The sequence below is a fragment of the Sphaeramia orbicularis genome, unplaced genomic scaffold, assembly GCF_902148855.1.
Source record: "Sphaeramia orbicularis unplaced genomic scaffold, fSphaOr1.1, whole genome shotgun sequence".
In the NCBI taxonomy this organism is placed as follows: Eukaryota; Metazoa; Chordata; class Actinopteri; order Kurtiformes; family Apogonidae; genus Sphaeramia; species Sphaeramia orbicularis.
This window is the reverse complement of record NW_021941606.1, coordinates 81512-101016: the sequence shown is the minus strand read 5'-3', so window position 1 is coordinate 101016 and position 19505 is coordinate 81512. Positions and strand designations below refer to the sequence as shown.

Sequence of the window (19505 nt, the reverse complement as noted above, 5' to 3'; positions counted from 1 at the left end):
AGATGCATTTAGTGGCAGGTGTCAACTGATAATACTGACCCACTTGTGACTGGATCATTACAACATGTCAAAGTGAAGATAAACTTTTCTAAGGCCCCTTCATAGCTGTACTCTGCACTCTTAGACACCATTGGAGCTCTTTGTGTTGGAAAACTTTCCAACATAAATTATGAAGACCTGTTTCATAGTTCTGAACACATTTCTCTCTAAATGAAGACCCTGATGCTAAAAGTACTAAAGTCACCAAAAAGTCTGTTAAAAATATTTATAGGGTGGACTTAGCTAAACAAATACATGTTTATTTTTTTTATTTTATTTTTATTTTTTTTTATTTATTTATAGAGCACTTTTCACAGACAGAGTCACAAAGTGCTTTATCAATTCAAATCAGAATCAAATTAAGTTTACAGAGACCCAACAGAATCCTTCAGGAGCAAACACTTGTGATTGGTGACAGTGGAAGGAAAAACTTCCCTTTAACAGCAGAAACCTGGAGCAGACCCAGACTCCTGAAGGATGGCTGTCTGCCTTGACCAGTTGGGGTTAAAGAGAGAGAGAGAGAGTAAAGGAGGAGAAAAGAGAGAGCGATAGAGATATAGAGAGACTGGGGGGGGGGGGGGGGGGGATGACACATGGAGTACGTTATGATGAATACATAGAGTGTAATCAGTCTGTGGTGGTCCTGGGTCAGGTGGGAGACTAAAAAGCCTTTTTGAACAGGAGGGTTTTGAGGTGTTTCTTAAAGCTCTCTACAGAGTCCATGGACCGTAGGTGTAGAGGCAGGTCATTCCATAGACGTGGTGCCACAGCTTTAAAAGACCTGTCACCGCGTGTGCTAAAACAGGTCCGTGGAACCATCAGCAGGTGCTGTCCTGAAGACCTCAAGCTACGAGTCGAGCTGTAGGGCTGGATCAGGGAAGCAATGTATGCAGGGGCCTGGCCATGTAGGGCCCGGAAAGTTAGCAGAAGAATTTTGAAATGAAGACGAAATAGAACAGGAGCCAGTGGAGAGATTTAAGGATGGGAGTGATGTGGGTTCTCCTGTTTGTGCGGGTCAGGAGCCTTCAGCAGAGTTCTGGACAAACTGTAGACGGGCCAGCTCCTTCTTGTTTAAGCATGTAAACAGTAGTCTAAGCGAGAAGATACAAAAGCGTGAACGATCATCTCGAGCTCATTTGTGGACACCATAGATCTGAGTTTGGAGATGTTGCGTAGGTGGAAGAAACAGTTTTAGACTAGGTGTTTGGAGTAGAATTCTAAAGACATGTCCTGGTCAAAGATGTTTATATGCCTAACTTGAACTGTCCAAAAATGTGACTTCAGTACTTTTAGCACCAGGGTCTTCAAATGATCTTAATACCACTTATATACTTGTCAGTAGAGCTTAGAGTAAACAATCAATAGCAAAACTAGCATAGACTGAAAAATACATGCAGCACTTGTTATCAATATTCCAAACTAATGCTCTTTATCGCTGATGTAGGTAGTAACATGGCCAGTAATTACATATTTCCTGAAGATTGATCCCTCCTCACTGAAGTGTATTCTCAGGCATGATTTTCATCTGTACTCCTGTCAGTGAACAACTCTTGCCCAGAGCCATGGCCAAGACTTGTGCAAGAGTAAAGAAATCTTATAGCAGGTACTGAGGTGTGCTATGAATGCAGAACTGAAGGAAGAGGGGAAAAAATGAAGGTCATGTTTTTTATTATTGGTTTTTTTTTTTGGTCTTATGAATTTTGTGACTTTTTAGAAGTTGAAAGGAATCATACAGTCCTAGAATAACACATTTCTGAATTAAACAAAACCCTTCTGGGTAATTTCTGAGTTCCTATCAGCTTTAAAACAACCAAGGAAGTCAAATTACATCATCTGTATCATGTTGAATTATCTATCAGTCAAATGAATTGGCTAAAATCAGGTTGAATCGTACTGCATCACACCAAAGTGAAATTTGTGTTTTATCACATTAATAGCTGCTTCATATGTATCTGTAACATATTGGATTATTGACAGTGCATCACATCATTGATTGTACTGATTGTAATTTATTGTAACTGCAATGTGGCAACATCTGCATCATTGTAGCATATGTGTAGGTGTTAATGTGAGATCAAATGAAGTCATATTTAATTGTATGAAATTAAAATGTAATTATGTTATTTTTAAATTTTAAATATTCATTCATTTAAAGTCACTATAGAGAGACACGTGTTGACCTGAGAGCTGTGTGTGTGTATACGTGTGAGGAATGTAGTAATGAGACACAAAGGGAGGTTAGTATGTAATCACACAGGAGGCCTTTAGTTAGCTGCTGTAATCAGATAGTGCTGCAGACGGACAGCTCCTGGAGGTGCAAGAGCACCTTAAAACACACACGCACAAACACAACCACAAAGGCAGACACTCAGACACACTGGCAGAGATTCCAGCGAACAGGCTGCGCATTGTTGCTTCACTAATCCGACTCTGAGCACCTTCACCACTGCGCTGCTCCTGCTCAGTGAGTCGGCTAGATCTGCTTCTCTTGTATCTGTTCAGAGGGTGGAAGTGGGCTTTGTCCTGTGGAGGGACACTGTGCAGCCTGTAGAGGTCTGATACATCATTATGGATACTGGAGGGAAATGTGCATGAGTACAGGATGTGCTGCTTTTCAAGGGACTTGAAGACAGTCTTCGTCAGGGTATTACTTTTTGAACACTGATCATCACCTTTTTGTCTCTTTGGTTTTCATGCATATTACCTTTGTCTTTGATGAGCATCTGATTCCTTCATACAGATTTACCTTTAGTGTTTTTTGCCCAGTGAAGAATATCAGTATCTATCAGTATATTGCACATGCAACAAATCAAACCAAATCAAATTTTATTTATTTAGCACCAAATCATAACAAAGTTATGTCTTGACACCTTACATATAGAGCTGGTGGAACCAGACTCTTAATAAACCAATTCACAGACACGAACAGAATCCTCTAAGAGCAAACACTTGGTGACGGTGGAAGGAAAAAGCTCCTTTGAACAGGCAGAAACCTGGAGCAGACTCTAACCCTAACCCTAACCCTGGAGCAGACCCTAACCCTAACCCTGGAGCAGACCCTAACCCTAACCCTGGAGCAGACCCTAACCCTAACCCTAACCCTGGAGCAGAACCTAACCCTAACCCTGGAGCAGACCCTAACCCTAACCCTAACCCTGGAGCAGAACCTAACCCTAACCCTGGAGCAGACCCTAACCCTAACCCTAACCCTGGAGCAGACCCTAACCCTAACCCTAGGGTTAGGGGGGGTGGGGGGGCACATGGATGCACAGTGAACTGCATTACAACTGTTCAAAACTAGAGCTGCTGTTACTAGTATATATACAAATACCCGTAACTGTTAATACTACTACTCCAAATTCAAGTACCAACAGTGGATATACTACTACTGCAACTGTTAGTACCAGTAATAGAAACCTCTACCATCCATATTACACTATTACAACTATATGAATAAATGAATAGTAATGATGGAGGCAGGAGCACAGCAGCAGGTCCAGAGATGATCCAGGGAAAACCTGTGAGACTCCAGGGAACAAGGAGGGTCAGTAACATGGATTTGGAGTAGTGTGAATAGACTAGGTCAGACAAACAGGAATACTGCTTGAACCCATCACTAATTGAACATGCAAAAACGTACTAGACACACTGTAGGCTGCCCTCTCAGGCGTCCAGGTGGGGGTAAGTACCTTGCTCAGGGGCACATCAGCCAACAATTTCACTGCCAATCTGGGGAGTCAAACCACTTCCCAGCCTTCTAGACACAGCTGCTTCCACCCACAAACTTCCCCAAGGAGCTTTTAACCAATTTTGTTTTCAATATTGAAGTATTTTTCATATATTTTGAAGTAGGTGATGGAAAATGTAAAAAAAAAAAAAACAAAAAAAAAAACTCAGTTTTCAAAGGTGTTCCCTACAGTGTGGTCAGATTATTTAGTCTCACCCACAAACATTATGTCACACCCTTTTCAGATGAAGAACAGCAGTGAGATTCTCTGTATCTTGTGCTCTGATTATTGCAGCCATGAGTAAAGCTGAGATCATAACAAAGATTCATGACGTGATAAACTGTTTTTATTGTAGATAAAGATCTAGAGGTGTGATCTGTTCAGCTTCAGCCTGACTCCAGACAGCGGATGGCAACAGTTCGCTCAGTGTCTCACTTCTGTTGTGGTTGGTTTTAGAACTAGAGGTCGAGTGATGGAGGATTTTATTTTCAGTATCAGCTGTTCAGCTGGTGAAAGGATGTCTTGATAGTTCATGTTTTTTGCTTGTTAGAGGTGCTGCAAAAAAGTCTGAAAACTCAGCAGTTGAAAAGGAAGTACAGGGAGCCATTTGTAGTTGTACTGGTGTAAACTGCAGTTTTCATTATGGTCTGTAGTCAGCTCATTATAGACCATACTGCCACCGTCTGACAATACTACACTAAATAGTTTATTCAGTTCAGACCAGCTGATAGAAAAGTGTATAATTCACATCTGTTGTTTTGTGACCTCTCAGTAGTTGCTTCAATTTCTGTGGACAGTTATATAGAAACTAAGTATGGTTAATCTTTTTGTGCTTTTTGTTGTTTTGGAACATTCACTGGAGTATGTGCTTTTTCCTCATTACTTAACAGTGGCATAAATGGAGCTTTGCTCCAGCAGGATGTGTGTCTTTCATCATTTCAAGTAAATTGAGTGCTTCTGAAGAATAGTGTGGTGGAGCAGACAGTGTGTCCTGTCCTATTAATGACTGGCCACTTGACATTTCAGGTGATAGCGCTAAACACAGTGGATAACAAATGTCAATCTGTGGTCATACCCAGGGGAATGGTGATGAGTTATTGGCTTTGAGTATTTTTGTGTATGTGTGGGTGCACCTACTACTGTCAATAGCCCCTTTTACACAGCACTTCTGTTACGGGAATGTTTTGCCTTTATTCTGGAACGTCGTCTGTGTAAATGAAATAGTGGGATCATTTGGTCCCACCTTTGTTATGGCTTTGTAACGCCTCTGGAGGTAGTAACAGAGCCGTGATAAAGGTGGAAATATGACTTCAGAACACGATGTAAAAGGAACACCTATCGTTTGAGTGCAAGGTCTTCGTGCACTCAAATCAAAAGTATATATTCATGTGTGTGTCATTTGTCCATCTGTTTACCCCCAGCCAAGCAGAGAGCAGCTGATCGAACACTACCTCAACAATACCCAGCAGGAGGCTGCCTTGGACACGACTTTCATGGGGTGAGACTGGGCCATTGAACCCTGGTTTCTTTGTCTTGTGACAATAACATTGTCCAACAAAGCCATTTAGTCTGGAAGCCAACCAATAGGGCATTCAAGGTCACTCGCATTTTGAAGACGATGCAGGTGGTGGCCTGCGCAAACAGGCAAACACATTTCGAAATTTTGTATTATTTTATATTGACCCCCAAGGGACGTTTCACCTCATGGGGGGGTTAGGTCAGTGTTTTCCCTTTTGATCAGTAATTGCACAATTCCCAACCTAGTTAACTGACAACACCTGTATCCTACACTGGTAGTATCTCACATGAACGTGGCAAGATGTTAACAAAGATCTAACAGTATGGTGGCCTTATGCAGATGCATACTTAATGTGTGAAAATGTCTACTGCCACTAAAAAGTCCTGTCTTATCTCCTGCACTCAGCAAATGTGACTCCATATCCCCCTTTGATGACCTGGCGTTTGACATGTACCAGGACCCTGAAGTTGCCTACATTATCCGCCACCTGGATCAGAAGAAGCAGGACTTGGTCCGCCAGGAGAAGTTCGAGCAAGCAAAGAACCTGAAGCAGGCAATCGCTGACATGCAGAAGGTAACTGTCGGGCTGAAATGGTTCTAGTGCAATGTATTTTCCTCAGATGTTTGCAGTGGCTGAGGAAATACTCTGATCTTGTATTTATAGGGTAGTGTATTAGATTTCATGGGATTTAGGAGGGTGTAATTGTATAAAGTAAAATATAAAGGTAACCATATTTTCCTTAGTCTATAATCAGCTGAAAATAACCACCGTGTTTTAATGACCCTAGAATGAGTCTTCTTTTTTCATTTTATGGTAGGTGACATCTACAGATAAGCTTCTTGACTGTCAGCCTGCCGTGTTTGAGCTACAGGGTTATTACCCGACTAAAAATCCCAGAGGTCGTTTTAATGAAAACCTGTTGTGTTTTTTGTGTGTATGTTTTGTTTTTAAACTGCATCATAGGGGAGTGTGTGGCAAGGGTAATTCAGTTGGTGACAGTCTGCTAGATGCCACTAAATATTACCAACTAAACCTTTTAAAGTTGAAGTAGAATAATAATGTAAAGTAAATGTGAACAAGTAAATGTTTGAACTAATTTAGAATGTTTCTTGAGAGTACAAAAGAATTGGCATCAAAATACTCTTAAAGGGTTGCACAGTATTTAGAGATATCTAAAGGTGAAGTCACAGCCAACTAAATAACCCCCTTACCTCAAAAAGCCCTTATTAAGGTCAGCAAGTATCTTTTCCGTTCTGGGCAAACGTACACAAAAAGATACACCTCTTTGAATTCCATGGTTTTACATATCAGAAAATAATAAAAGAAAATAAGCTACTCTTTAGCAGGTTGGTAAATAAAAACTCAAATGAACAACCACACATGACATATTACACTGTGTCATTATTTAGTTGTTAATTACTATATATATATATATATATATATATATATATATATATATATATATATATATATATATATATGTGTGTGTGTGTGTGTGTGTGTGTATATATATATATATATATATATATATATATATATATATATATATATATATATATATATATATATATATACACACATTTTTCCCCCAATTTTTGGAGACAATAGAATATAGAAAAACAGGAATAATAAAATTCTGCTGCTACAAATCAAATAGAAAATAAAATAAATTCTTAATATCACTAAATGTATTTTAAACATTAGTATTGCACTTTTCCCTGAAAGGTAGTTTTGAACAAACAAGAAAAATCTAATCACTGTTCTGTCAGTTCACATTCTGCATAAAAATAACAAAAAAATTCCACATGAAGTGCAACATTAACAAGAGGGTAAACTGGTATTCTGTTTAAACAAACTGAAGAGAAATTTTGACGACACAATGAACCAAATTATTTATTTTAGGACACTGTGTGTATTTGTGTGTGCCTGTGTGCATAGGGTTTTTTTTTGTTTTTTTTTTTTGTCGGGGCTGGGGGTTAGGGGGGGCATGCAGTTATATACCTGGGGGTGCGGTCCATAACTAACGTAACAAACACTGTCGTGAAACAAAAGTGAAACTTTACATACTTTCAACGTTCTATTTATTCCTCTGTTATACAGTGTGTGTGACAGACAGACACACAGACAGACAGAGCTAGTGTCAGTTTTTTAGAACTACCGTAGTTCCTAGGGGCCAAACAACGTCCGTCTAATCACCGTCTCTTTCCTCATTGTTGTCTTTCACCTGAACCTGAACTGATCCAAACTGGACTCTAATGATAGTGGAGGGTCTGCAGTCTCTTCCTTCCAGGTTCACATCATATATGTTGTTTTTTTTTTAACCTTATATCAAATGCTATTTCATATTTCGAGTCAATGTGTGCTCCTTTATTAAGTCTGAGTGAAACTTGCGCGGATTTAAAGTTCCGCATCGAATGACGTCTTTCATTCCTTTTTCTTTTTCTCATCGTACTGTGCCATTTGGGTACAGCTGTGTACCGAACCGAACAGGTGCGTACCGAAACGGTTCAGTTCGGTACGTGTACTGTTACAGGCCATATATATATATATATATATATATATATATATATATATATATATATATATATATATATATATATATTTATATATGTGTGTATGTATATATATATATATATATATATATATATATATATATATATATATATATTTTTTTTTTTTTTTTTTTTTTTTTTTTTTTTTTTAATATATGTATGTATATTTAATATATGTATGTATGAAAACCATTTCAGGTGACTACCTCTGGAAGCTCATCAAGAGAATGCCAAGAGTGTGCAAAACAGTCATCAGAGCTAAGGGTGGCTACTTTGAAGAAACTAGAATATAAGAGATGTTTTCAGTTATTTCACACTTTTTTGTTAAGTACATAATTCCACATGTGTTCATTCATAGTTTTGATGCCTTCAGTGAGAATCTACAAAGTAAATAGTCATGAAAATAAAGAAAATGCAAAGAATGAGAAGGTGTGTCCAAACTTTTGGCCTGTACTGTATATATATATATATATATATATATATGTTAGGGATGTAAATTATTGATCAGTTTATTAATCATTCATTGGTTGCCCTTATCGATCGATTAACGATTAATTGATAAGTGGCAATTTTCCTGAGAACCTGAATTTCTTTTTCAATACGGTCTATAAGGATAAAAGCTACATATTGTTTATATATGATGTTTATACACTTAATGACAGAAGCATGTCATATTCCTTATTGATTGATTTATTGAATACTGGATACAGTCAGTGTTTCCTGTGGAATTCATCTGTTGGTGTGGCGGTGTTTAATGGAGGGGGGGGTGCGCGTGCGTTTCGTGGGTGGGTGGGGGGTACTCGCACGCGCGCAGTACGGCTGGGGGAAGCGTGCGTGTTGGTCGGTAACTGCGCGTATGCGTGCGTCACTTTCCATCCTACTTCTAATACTATGAGAGTACGGTGCAGTCCGTGCCCCTGCAGAAGTGAAAGTGAAATTTTTCGCTCATTTATCTTTTCTTCCTAAAGCTTTGCAAATGCATTATATATATATATATATATATATATATATATATATATATATATATATATATATATAAAATTTAACCAGGTAAAAAAAACAACCTCACTGAGATTGCAGATCTCTTTTTTAAGAGTTACCTGACCAAGAAAAGCAGCTTAACACACAGTTTCTGACAAAACAAGACATAATCAACACATAAAAAAAAAACAAAAAAAAACATAAACACTTACAATCAATAGTGACAAAGCAATCATTTGTGCAAGTTTAAAACAGTTACATACTGAGCCAACATGTAGAAGCACTTTGTGAAAAATAGCATATGTAATGTAATAAGTGTACCCTTTGGGCTTTTGTAGCAGTTATTGAGGGTAAGCATCAGCCAAGTGCTGCTTAACACCTGTCCTTGATTCAGTGATCATCAGCCAGTGTGAGCACCTTTATAAAAGCATTATATAAAAACCTTTAGCAGTGTGCTGGTCTGGAGCCTGCAGGTGTTTACACATTGCCCAAAAGGAAAGACATCAGAAATGAGCGTAGAAAAGCAACTGATGCTTTGATAACCATTTCCAAACAATGTAAAGTCAAATGTGGGAAACGTACAAAGTAGTTGACAATCTTCAGATAGTTGGCATCCCAGCAAATCCAGCCCAAGAGCTGCATCTCAAACTCTATGTGTCTGTTAAATATCGAATGCTCTGACTACAATTAGAAAAAACTGAACAAGTGTGACTTGTTTGGATGGGCTACACTTGAACAAACCACAAGGCTTCTGGAACATTGTCCTTTAGGCAGATGAGGCCATTGTAGGGATGTTTGGTCAAAATGCACAGCACCAAGTCTGGTGAAAACCAAACACAACATATCAGTGCAAACACCTCTGACCCACTGATTCCAGAGCCAACTGTGAGGACACTTTGTCCATCTAATAAAGCAACATTAGGTCATGCAACAGTTCAACAATTCAAGCACACCTGCAAGTCTACAACAGAATGGCTGAACAAGGAAAGAATCAAGGTGTTGCAATGGCCCAGTCCAAGTCTAGACCTCAACCCAAATTAAATGCTGTGGTGAGCTGCACAAATATAAACGCCCATAAACCTCAGTGTCGGATTTAAATAGTTTTAGAACCTGGTAAGGACCAAACGTTTTTTTTTGTTTGTTTGTTTGTTTTTATTACTTCCTGATTCATAAAACTGTAGAATTCCAAGGATGTTTACTGTCTTGTTTACCTGACTGCAGTATGTGATGTGTGATGTACATTTATTTTGAGCTCTCACCTGCCATAAAACAGAAGAAAGAAGAGGAGCTCCGTCCTCTGCTATGACACATTGTTGATGGTTGATGTAGTGGAATTAAAGTATAAAGTAGCAGAAAATAGAACTTGTAAAGTACAGTATAAGTATGAATTTGTACTCAAGTACAGTACTACTACTGCTACTACCTAAAACAATGATTAATCTCATTTTCTTATAATATTCCATTGGTGCTGTAGAATGTTTCTTAATATTTTTATAGAAAATCAGGTCCAGCCATATGTTCTCACCAACATCTACCCTTACTGTCTTTATTGCTTTAAGAACTGAACATTTCTCTTTATCTATATCCATTATAGTTATCTTCTCCATTTGTGATATGCTGTTTATGCTGTGTGACTGAGTGACTGAGCAGGAGTGTTGAATTACCAGCTTTTTTTTGTATCTGGAGGCCACATTCTGACTCATACTCCCCTGTAGTAAAGAATATCTTCCCACAAAGTATGATGAGCTATAATGAGCTGTTTCTCTTGCTGAGACTGTTCCATTGTTACTTTACTGCAAAAACATTTGAAGTTCTGACATTAGTCTTTGACAGATGTACGCATGGTCATTTTGATTCACGATTAGTCATTTGTATTCTGCGTTAAATACATCACATAGTTTTGTACATAAAGAGTTCCAACCTCCCACATATGATAAAGGAGGACACTGATTTTTGCATCTTAAAAGGTGTAACCAGTGAATGTTGTAATTGTCCTCTAACTACAAAGATTAAAAAACTTGCAGAATAATTGTCTTCTTTTTGCTTAATGCCTTAATTATTGCTGAGGATGTGTTTTATCATTAAGTTTTTAAAAACCCTCATCAAAGGTTCACTTTGGGTTAAGGTTTCATGAAAACCTAGACCACATCACTTTTGGCTCAAATGTAACCCTAAGCGGAGTTCAGCTGGGGTTAGGGTTAAGGTTTATGACAATGTGTTTATTAAACTTAAATTAAAAAGTAGCATCTTCTACGTTCTGTGCTAAAACACTTCACTTGAAAGGGAAAATCGTCTAGTTTTTGTATTAAGCACGAGTTAAAACACAATATAAACTACTGTATGTCAGCTCAAATATAACCCTAGTCCTAAACCTTAAGCAGGTCAGCAGGAACTGAGGTGTTAAAAGGTTAATGAGCATTCAGAGGACAACAAACACAGCCACTTACACAACAACCCTCCGTGGATCCTACAGGTTTCTTTTCATAAGAAAAGACTGATGATTTTGTGACTTTTTGTAGCAAAGTGTTTCCTGCTCTGTTCTGTAAATCTTGTCCATGATAAGTGTTTGGGTAAATATTGTTTGCATGCCACAGACAACAGTTAAATTAAAAATACAGGCTACAGGTTAAAGGAAACCAAAAACAAATCTAAATATCATCACCCACTCATTTCTTTGGCTTCCAAAAACAGAATTTATCCTGTAAATGTCAGCACTGAGAGGCATGTGTTGTTGTTTTTTTTTTACTGAATTTCAGTGTCAGTTCATCAGTGTTTGTAACTGTAAACATTGTTCAGATTCTTGTTTCTGACCTCTTTTGTGTACAGTGTTACCATGCTGACCATGAATTCTTAATAAGCTTGACAGCTGCAGCAACAGTCCTCAGGTAGTGTCTGTCTCACTCCCGATCACAGGCCATTCTGTAACCAGATAACACACAGCAGTACCTGGTTAGCATGTCATATTAGCATTGCAGACAAAGCAGTTGCCAAAGTATTCAGGCTGAAAATCCCTTGTCATCACATCTCTCTTCTAATCAAGCTCGAGGCCTTGTCTAGACATTGCATCAACATCACTCCTGGTAAATTCAATCACATACGAGCCGTAATTCAAGGTGTGAACATACTCAGGATGCACTTCACAACCTATTCCTGTCCGGTCACTCAGGATGCATTCACAGGTGGTCTGGGACACATTTGTCCACCTTCTGTAGCAATCTGTAGCAACAGGAATGCACTGAAAGGTGCTGCCACTCACCTTTGAGCAGCACCAGGAATTAAATGTGTAGATATACAAAGCCAGTCAAACTGTAGATGCAGCTTTAGTTCAGGGATTAAAGTTCTCCGTCACCACGACTGATTTCCGTCAAATGGAAAAATTGAGGGGGGAAAAAAGTCATACTGAAGTAACTTCCCCACGTGTTTCGCGGAGTCCAGTCTGTCCTGGGTCTGCTGTCCTGAATCTGCAGGTGTTTAACACAGGCACAGGGGGCTGACAGGTTTAACAGTGATGATAATAAGATGACTTCTTTATTTTTATGTCGGGAGGAGAGATTGATGACTATTTCTCTTTGGAAGGAAACGCTGCTCATTCTGTGCCTCAGAAACACATGGACCAGTTCAGCTTTACCGAAGTTCAGCCTCCAGACTAACTTTAGTTTAGTGCGAACAAGTAGCTTTCATTATGAAAGAACCACAGCGAAAAGGGAAGAAGACACAACTGATCTACATGGACCTTCATGTTTGGGTTCATAGCTTATCTCCTCTTGCCGGTATATGACTAGTGTGTGTGTGTGTGTGTGTGTTTGTGTGTATGTGCCCTTCCCGTACGTGCGGCTGTGCGCGCCGCGGCCTTACACGGTTACGTGCCCGACTGCATAAGTGCTTTATTTGGACCCGTTCAGCATCTTATTTCTATCTGTGATGTACAGTACGCCTCCACCTCCTCTGCTCCAGCCAGAGTCTCCACCTCCTCTGCTCCAAGCTCCACTGTCCCTGCAACAACCTCCACCTCTACTGCTAAGTGAAAGTTCTACTAATGTGCCATGTGTCTCTGGAAAAAAACAGAAGCGTACATCCGGAATGACCAAGCTTGAAACTTTTGGTTTCAGTGCCAAAAAGCAGAAAAAATAACAGATTAGTTGGTTAGGGTTACATTTACACAGACATTTTCCCCAAAATTCATGTGCTGTTGGAGTTGGAGTTATGTTTTAGGAGTTGCTAAATTGTTAAATAAAAAGTTTTTCACTCATTTTTTGCAGTAAGGTTTTCTTGTAGTTATTATTTTCACTTGCTTCAAAGGTTTTCATACCCTTTAAAATTAACCAGAGTGCACCAAAACTGACCTGAAGCTTTAAAAATGTTCTGGGGGAGGACCCCCAGACCCCCCACCAATACCACTCATGACATTTTTTCTCTCCATGTTACTAATCTTCTACACCTGTACACTCTCCCATTCAGTGGGTTTTACAGTATTGCCAAATTTGACTCTATAAACTTGTACGCTATAGTAGTATTGGATTGCATCATTTTAAATAGTGGCCAATGATTTTGACCAGAAGAAAATTTTCAGTCAGATGAAAAATTTTTGCTTTAATCCCTGCTTTAGTTGTAAATGAACATTTTCATTAGCCTATTGAACTGGAATCTCAGATCAGAAATGATCACTCACAACACACCTGGCAATAGTTTGCAAAGCCAGGTGTGCACAGATGCATTTAAAGTTGGCCACTGACTTTGGATATCTGAGGACAGATGTTAAATAAAGGTCTGAACATGGCCCTACATTGCAGGGTGACTCACAAGGGATATTTATACTGAATTAGTTGTGAATCTTGAGCAGTTTCAAGATTGTAGAGTTTGATGCCATATAGTGAACCAGTCCATATTTCCACCAGTTTGGAAAGGCTCTATCATAATCAAGGGTTTGTCATGAGTGAATACACACAATGGATCATCCTACATACATATCACCTGTCCATCTCTACATTTTCACCGTTGACTTTGAGTTTCAAACCTTCTCAGTAGTTTTTATTAATTTATTCTTGGTTTTGAGTGAAACCAGCCTCTTTGATTAGTATGGAATATAGGTTTCTTTTTCTCATATGACTTTCTTGCTTTGTGTGAAATGTACAGAGTGCAGTGATGTGCAGTGATGCCTCCCTTTGTTAAATTATAAATTAACTGTGATTAACAACATTTTTTGGAAAGCTGTGTTCAGTTTCACTAGCCACACCCAAGCTTAATTGCTGCCCTTAGAATCAAGAAATCACTTAAGTAGAATATGCCTGATAACATCAAGTAGGCAAAAAGATGTCAAAAAGCAAGGCATCATGTCACAATCAAAAGAAATTCAAGAACAGATGAAAAACAAAGTCACTGATATCTATTAGTCTGGAAAGGGTTACAAAGACTTTCTAAGGCTTTGGGATTCCTGTGAAATTACAGTGAGATCCATTATCTACAAATAGAAAAAAGAGCGGATAGTGGTGAACCTTAATAGGAACAGCTGGCCTACATGAACACTGTTAAGGTTCATGATTCTACAGTAAGAAAGAGACTGGGCCAAAATGACACCCATGTGTGAGCTGTTGACCAAAAAGCACGCAAAGGCATTTTGATAATCCACAAGATCAAAGTGGGAAAATATTCTGTGGACTGACAAGACAAAAGTTGAACTTTTTGGAAGGAGTGCATCACATTACATCTTGCGTAAAACTAACAGCATTTCATAAAAAGAACATCATCCAAACAGAGACACATGATCTGGCGCTGCTTTACTGTATCGGGATCTAGATGACTTGGATGAGTAATGAGTAACTGATGGAACCATGAATTATTTTGTCTACCAGAAAATCCTGATGGAGAATGTCTGGCCATCAGTTTGTGACCTCAAGCTCAAGTGCACTTGGGTTATGCAACTGGACAATGGTTGGAAACACACCAGCAAGTCCACATCTGAATGGCAAAAAAATCAACCAAATAAGGGTTTTGGAGAGGCCTGGTCAAAGTCCAGACTTAAATCTGACCTTAAACAGGCTGTTCAGCCACCCTCTAATGTGGCTGAATTAATACAATTCTGCAAAGAAGAGTGGGCCAAAAGCCCAAAACAGCCCTGAAAAAGCCTTGTGCCAGTTACTGAGGCACAACCAGCTATTAGTGTAAGAGGGCAATGACTTTTTCACACAGGGCAAGGTATGTTTAGTTATATTTTCCCCCAATAAATTAAATCATCATTTAAAAACTGCATTTTTTTTTTTACTCAGATCACCTTTGCTTAATGTTAGTATTTGATGATCTTAAAAATGTAAGTTTGACAAATATGGAGAAATCTATGAAATCTGAAGCGGGGCAAATACTTTTTCACCGCGCTGTAGAGGTAGTAGATGATGATAAAGCAGATGAACAACTTGCCATCTAGCAATGGATTTAGTTGACCCAATATTACACTTTCCCCACCTGTCTCTCAGATGTCCCTATCATTATTATTATTATGCCTTGCCTTTTAGTGCTTTCTCACTCGAACCTAACCTCTTAACCGTGTCTTTCTAACTTGACGCCATCGACCCAAACCTCCATCAGGGCAGGTCAGTATTGTCAGTGGATCCTTACCTGTGGCTGTCACCCACCACTTCCCGCGCTCTGCCCCTGGTATTTCGCTGTTACCACCATGGCGTCATCCACATCACCTGGAGATAGTCTTCTCATCCAAGCCAACAAAACCCTGGTAAAGGCTTACCAGACGATCGCAAATCTCAAAGAGGAAATACTGCACCTCTCCACAGAACTAGCGGAGAAAAATGCCCAGCTCTGTGGTTTCTCCAGCCGCCTTCCCACACTGTCCAGTCTGTTCCTGAAAAGCGCAGAGAAGCCCAAAGCCTCCTGTGATGATACAGTGTTATGGGATCCTTCCTCTGCCTGTTCTCGTCCCCCGTGTTCTACACCCTGGTCTGAAGTGGTGATTCATGGCCGCAAAAAGAACATGAGCAAAGTCTCACCACCGCCGACCATCAGCACATCAAACCGCTTCGGCGTCCTGTCCATGGAGGACGCTCTGGTTCCCCCCACCGCGGCTGGTGTGCCCCCCATCCCACCTGGCTCTGTCCCGGAACCGGCTCCTGCTGACACCATGGCTGCCACCGAGCTGATTACCGGTGACGTTCATAACGCCGGTCCTCCTGTGAAGCCTTCAAACCAGGGTCCCCGCTCCTTGGTCCGCTCCTCTGCCCGGCACCGCCTCCTCCGAGAGGCCATCCGCCGTCACTCCGACGGTCCACCCGTGGAATGTCCACCTAGAGAGACCAGGAACCCTTCACTTTCAACACCGTCTCCTCGTCCACTTCTCCCTCTGACCACCGCTGTCCTCGGGGACTCCATCATCCGTCACGTCCGTTTCTTTAACGCCATAACCAGGTGTTTTCCTGGTTCCACCGTCACCTCCATCCTCCATGAACTCCCTCAGCTGTTGCTCTCACTGCCGTCCACCGTTACCCGGATCATAGTTCACGTGGGCTTCAATGATACTTCTCTTCAACAGTCCGAAGTGACAAAGGTTCATTTTAAAAACCTCTTTGATAAACTGAAAGGATCCGGGAAGGCTGTTTTCATTTCCGGGCCCCTCCCCTCCTTTGCCCGTGGTGTGGGCCGTTTCAGCCGCCTCCTCAGCCTGAACACCTGGCTCCAGTCCGCCTCTGCTCTGAACGGCTTCAGTTTTATTGATAACTTTAATCTGTTCTGGAACCGCTCCTCCTTTTACAAGTCCGATGGCGTCCACCCCTCTACACTAGGCAGCAGCGTCCTGGCTCAAAACATTCAACACGCTGTCCAGACTAAAACCACACCCACACCTATGTGACTACGCTCCCCGTCTTCTGCTGCAGTCACCTGCTCCCCCTGCTGGTCACATCAAACATCACCACGTTCAGAGTCTCCTGTACAGTCTGTAGTCAGACTGAATACCACACCAGCTGATCTCTCCTCCTCTCCCAGCCCCTCACTAATGACAGCTACACCCCTCACTCACACCAGCTCACCTCTGAGGAACCATCTCTCCACTGGTCACCATCCCATTCCTGTTATTTTCGGTTCACGTATGGGGTTTCACACTGCTAAAAGGCATCGTAATATCACCAATCTCCGCCCATTAATATACACCACAGTCATTGGTGCTTCCTTCTCTGTAGGGTTATAGAACTGCCAATCTGCGGTGAACAAAGCAGATTTTATTGCTGCCTATGCCAACCATCACACACTGGACATCCTGGCTCTGACTGAAACCTGGATTAAGCCTGAAAACAATGCAACCCCAGCCGCACTTTCTACCAACCACACATTCTCTTATACCTCTCGTCCATCTGGACGAGGAGGTGGTGTGGGTCTGTTAATTTCCAACAAATGGAAACACAATCAACTCCTACCTTCAGTCAAATACAACTCCTTTGAATACCATGCCATCCTAGTGACAGCACCAGTCAAACTTTACATAATTGTCATTTATCGTCCACCAGGACAACTGGGTGATTTTCCTGATGAGCTTGACACTCTGCTTTCCTCCATCCCAGAGCATGACTGCCCCATGCTAGTCCTCGGTGACATGAACATCCACTTAGACAATCCCAGCTTCTCAGATTTCATGTCACTAATACTCTCTTTTGAGCTACAGCGGGTTCGCAGTCCTCCAACCCACAAAGCTGGTAAAGAGCTCCATCTCATTTTCACCTGAAACTGCATCACAGATGCCCTCACAGTCACACCTGTACACCTGTCTGACCACTATTTCATTCAGTTCAGTGGGTCTCTCCCTGAAAAACACTCTGCTCCCTCCCCCATGGTCTCTTTCCGCCGCAACCTCCGCAATTTGTCCCCCACCCACTTCTCCACTGTCGTAGCCTCCGCTCTCCCTCCCCCCAGCACTTTTTCCTCCTTAGAGGTTAATGATGCCACTGAGTCTCTGTGCTCTACACTTAGCTCCTGTCTGGATAATCTGTGCCCTCTATCTACTAGACCCGCTCCATCCTCCCAGTCCCACCCATGGCTCAATAATACCCTCCGGTCGCTGCGTACCAACCTCAGAGCCGCAGAGAGAAAATGGCACAAAACAAAAAGCTCTTCTGACCTGATCACATTCCAGTCACTATTGGTATCCTTCTCATCCAGTGTCACTGCTGCGAAGAAGGCTTACTATAATAACAAAATTCATTCTGCCACCGACACCAAGAAACTATTCTCAACCTTTAAAACACTACTCAACCCTCCACCTCCACCGCCCACTACTAATCTGACAGCAGACAATTTTGCTTCATTTTTCACAAATAAAGTGTCTACTATCAGCAGTCAGTTCACTGATCCATCCATAGACTGCACGCCTCCTTCTTCATCATCATCATCATCATCATCATCATCACACACTGCTTCCTCTCCCCTGACTATGGGTACTACTAACTCAACTGATAAAAGCCCAACTGCGTCATTCCCCTCATTTACTCCCCTCACAGAGAACGAGGTGTCTAAACTCCTTTCCTCTAGCCGTCCTACCACATGCCTGTTGGACCCTATTCCATCCAACGTCTTACAGTCTGTAGCCCCTACTATCACAGCACCAATCACACATGTGATGAATGCTTCACTGACTTCAGGAACATTTCCTACAGTATTTAAACAAGCGCAGGTAACACCACTACTCAAAAAACCTTCCCTCACCCCCACTCAAGTGGACAATTATCCACCAGTCTCACTCCTCCCATACCTTTCTAAGATCATTGAAAGGGCGGTTTTCAAACAGGTCACAGAATTCCTCTCCCAAAATAACCTCCTTGACATCAACCAATCTGGCTTCAAAATCGGCCACTCCACTGAAACGGCTCTGTTGTCTGTGACAGAAGCCTTGAAAGAGGCTAGAGCAGCAGCCAAGTCTTCAGTACTCATTCTACTGGACTTATCAGCAGTATTTGACACTGTCAGTCATGATATCCTGTTATCCATACTCTGGAACATGGGCATCACAGGCCACGCCCACTCCTGGTTTCAGTCTTACCTCACTGGTCGGTCCTTCAGTGTGTCCTGGCTAGGGCACACATCTGCAGTTCACCGCCTCACCACGGGGTTCCCCCAAGGCTCTGTGTTGGGCCCCCTCCTTTTTGCCATATACACCACCTCACTGGGTCAGATCATCCACTCACACGGCTTCTCATATCATTGCTATGCTGATGATACCCAGCTCTATCTGTCATTCCCACCTGATGACTCCACAGTCTCAGTGCGGATCTCAGATTGTCTCTCTGACAGATCTGCATGGATGAAAGCCCATCACCTTCAGCTGAACCTGTCCAAAACTGAACTGCTGGTCTTCCCAGCTAAGCCAACCATACAGCAGGACATCTCCATCACTATTGACTCCATACCTCTGGCTCCTACCAATGTAGTACGTAACCTGGGAGTCATGATTGATAATCAGTTGACCTTCACAGATCACGTTGCCTCTGTCACCCGATCATGTGGTTTCACTCTGATCAACCTAAGAAAGATCAGGCCATACCTAACCCAACAGGCCACCCAGCTCCTGGTGCAGACTATGGTTATCTCCACCCAGCTCCTGGTGCAGACTATGGTTATCTCCACCCAGCTCCTGGTGCAGACTATGGTTATCTCCACCCAGCTCCTGGTGCAGACTATGGTTATCTCCCGCCTTG

The 19505-nt window shown here is 41.3% G+C and overlaps 1 protein-coding gene across 5 annotated transcripts in view; it reads left to right on the top strand.

The window, feature by feature from the left end:
- The window catches only part of cep104 (centrosomal protein 104), a 75842-nt gene that overhangs the window by 5787 nt on the left and 50550 nt on the right, over nt 1–19505 (top strand). For all 5 annotated transcript variants that reach the window (XM_030130215.1, XM_030130216.1, XM_030130218.1 and 2 more), the window contains exons 6-7: nt 5189–5265; nt 5692–5860. In XM_030130215.1, the coding sequence (XP_029986075.1) occupies nt 5189–5265; nt 5692–5860 (246 nt within the window). The remainder of the gene's footprint in view (nt 1–5188; nt 5266–5691; nt 5861–19505) is intronic.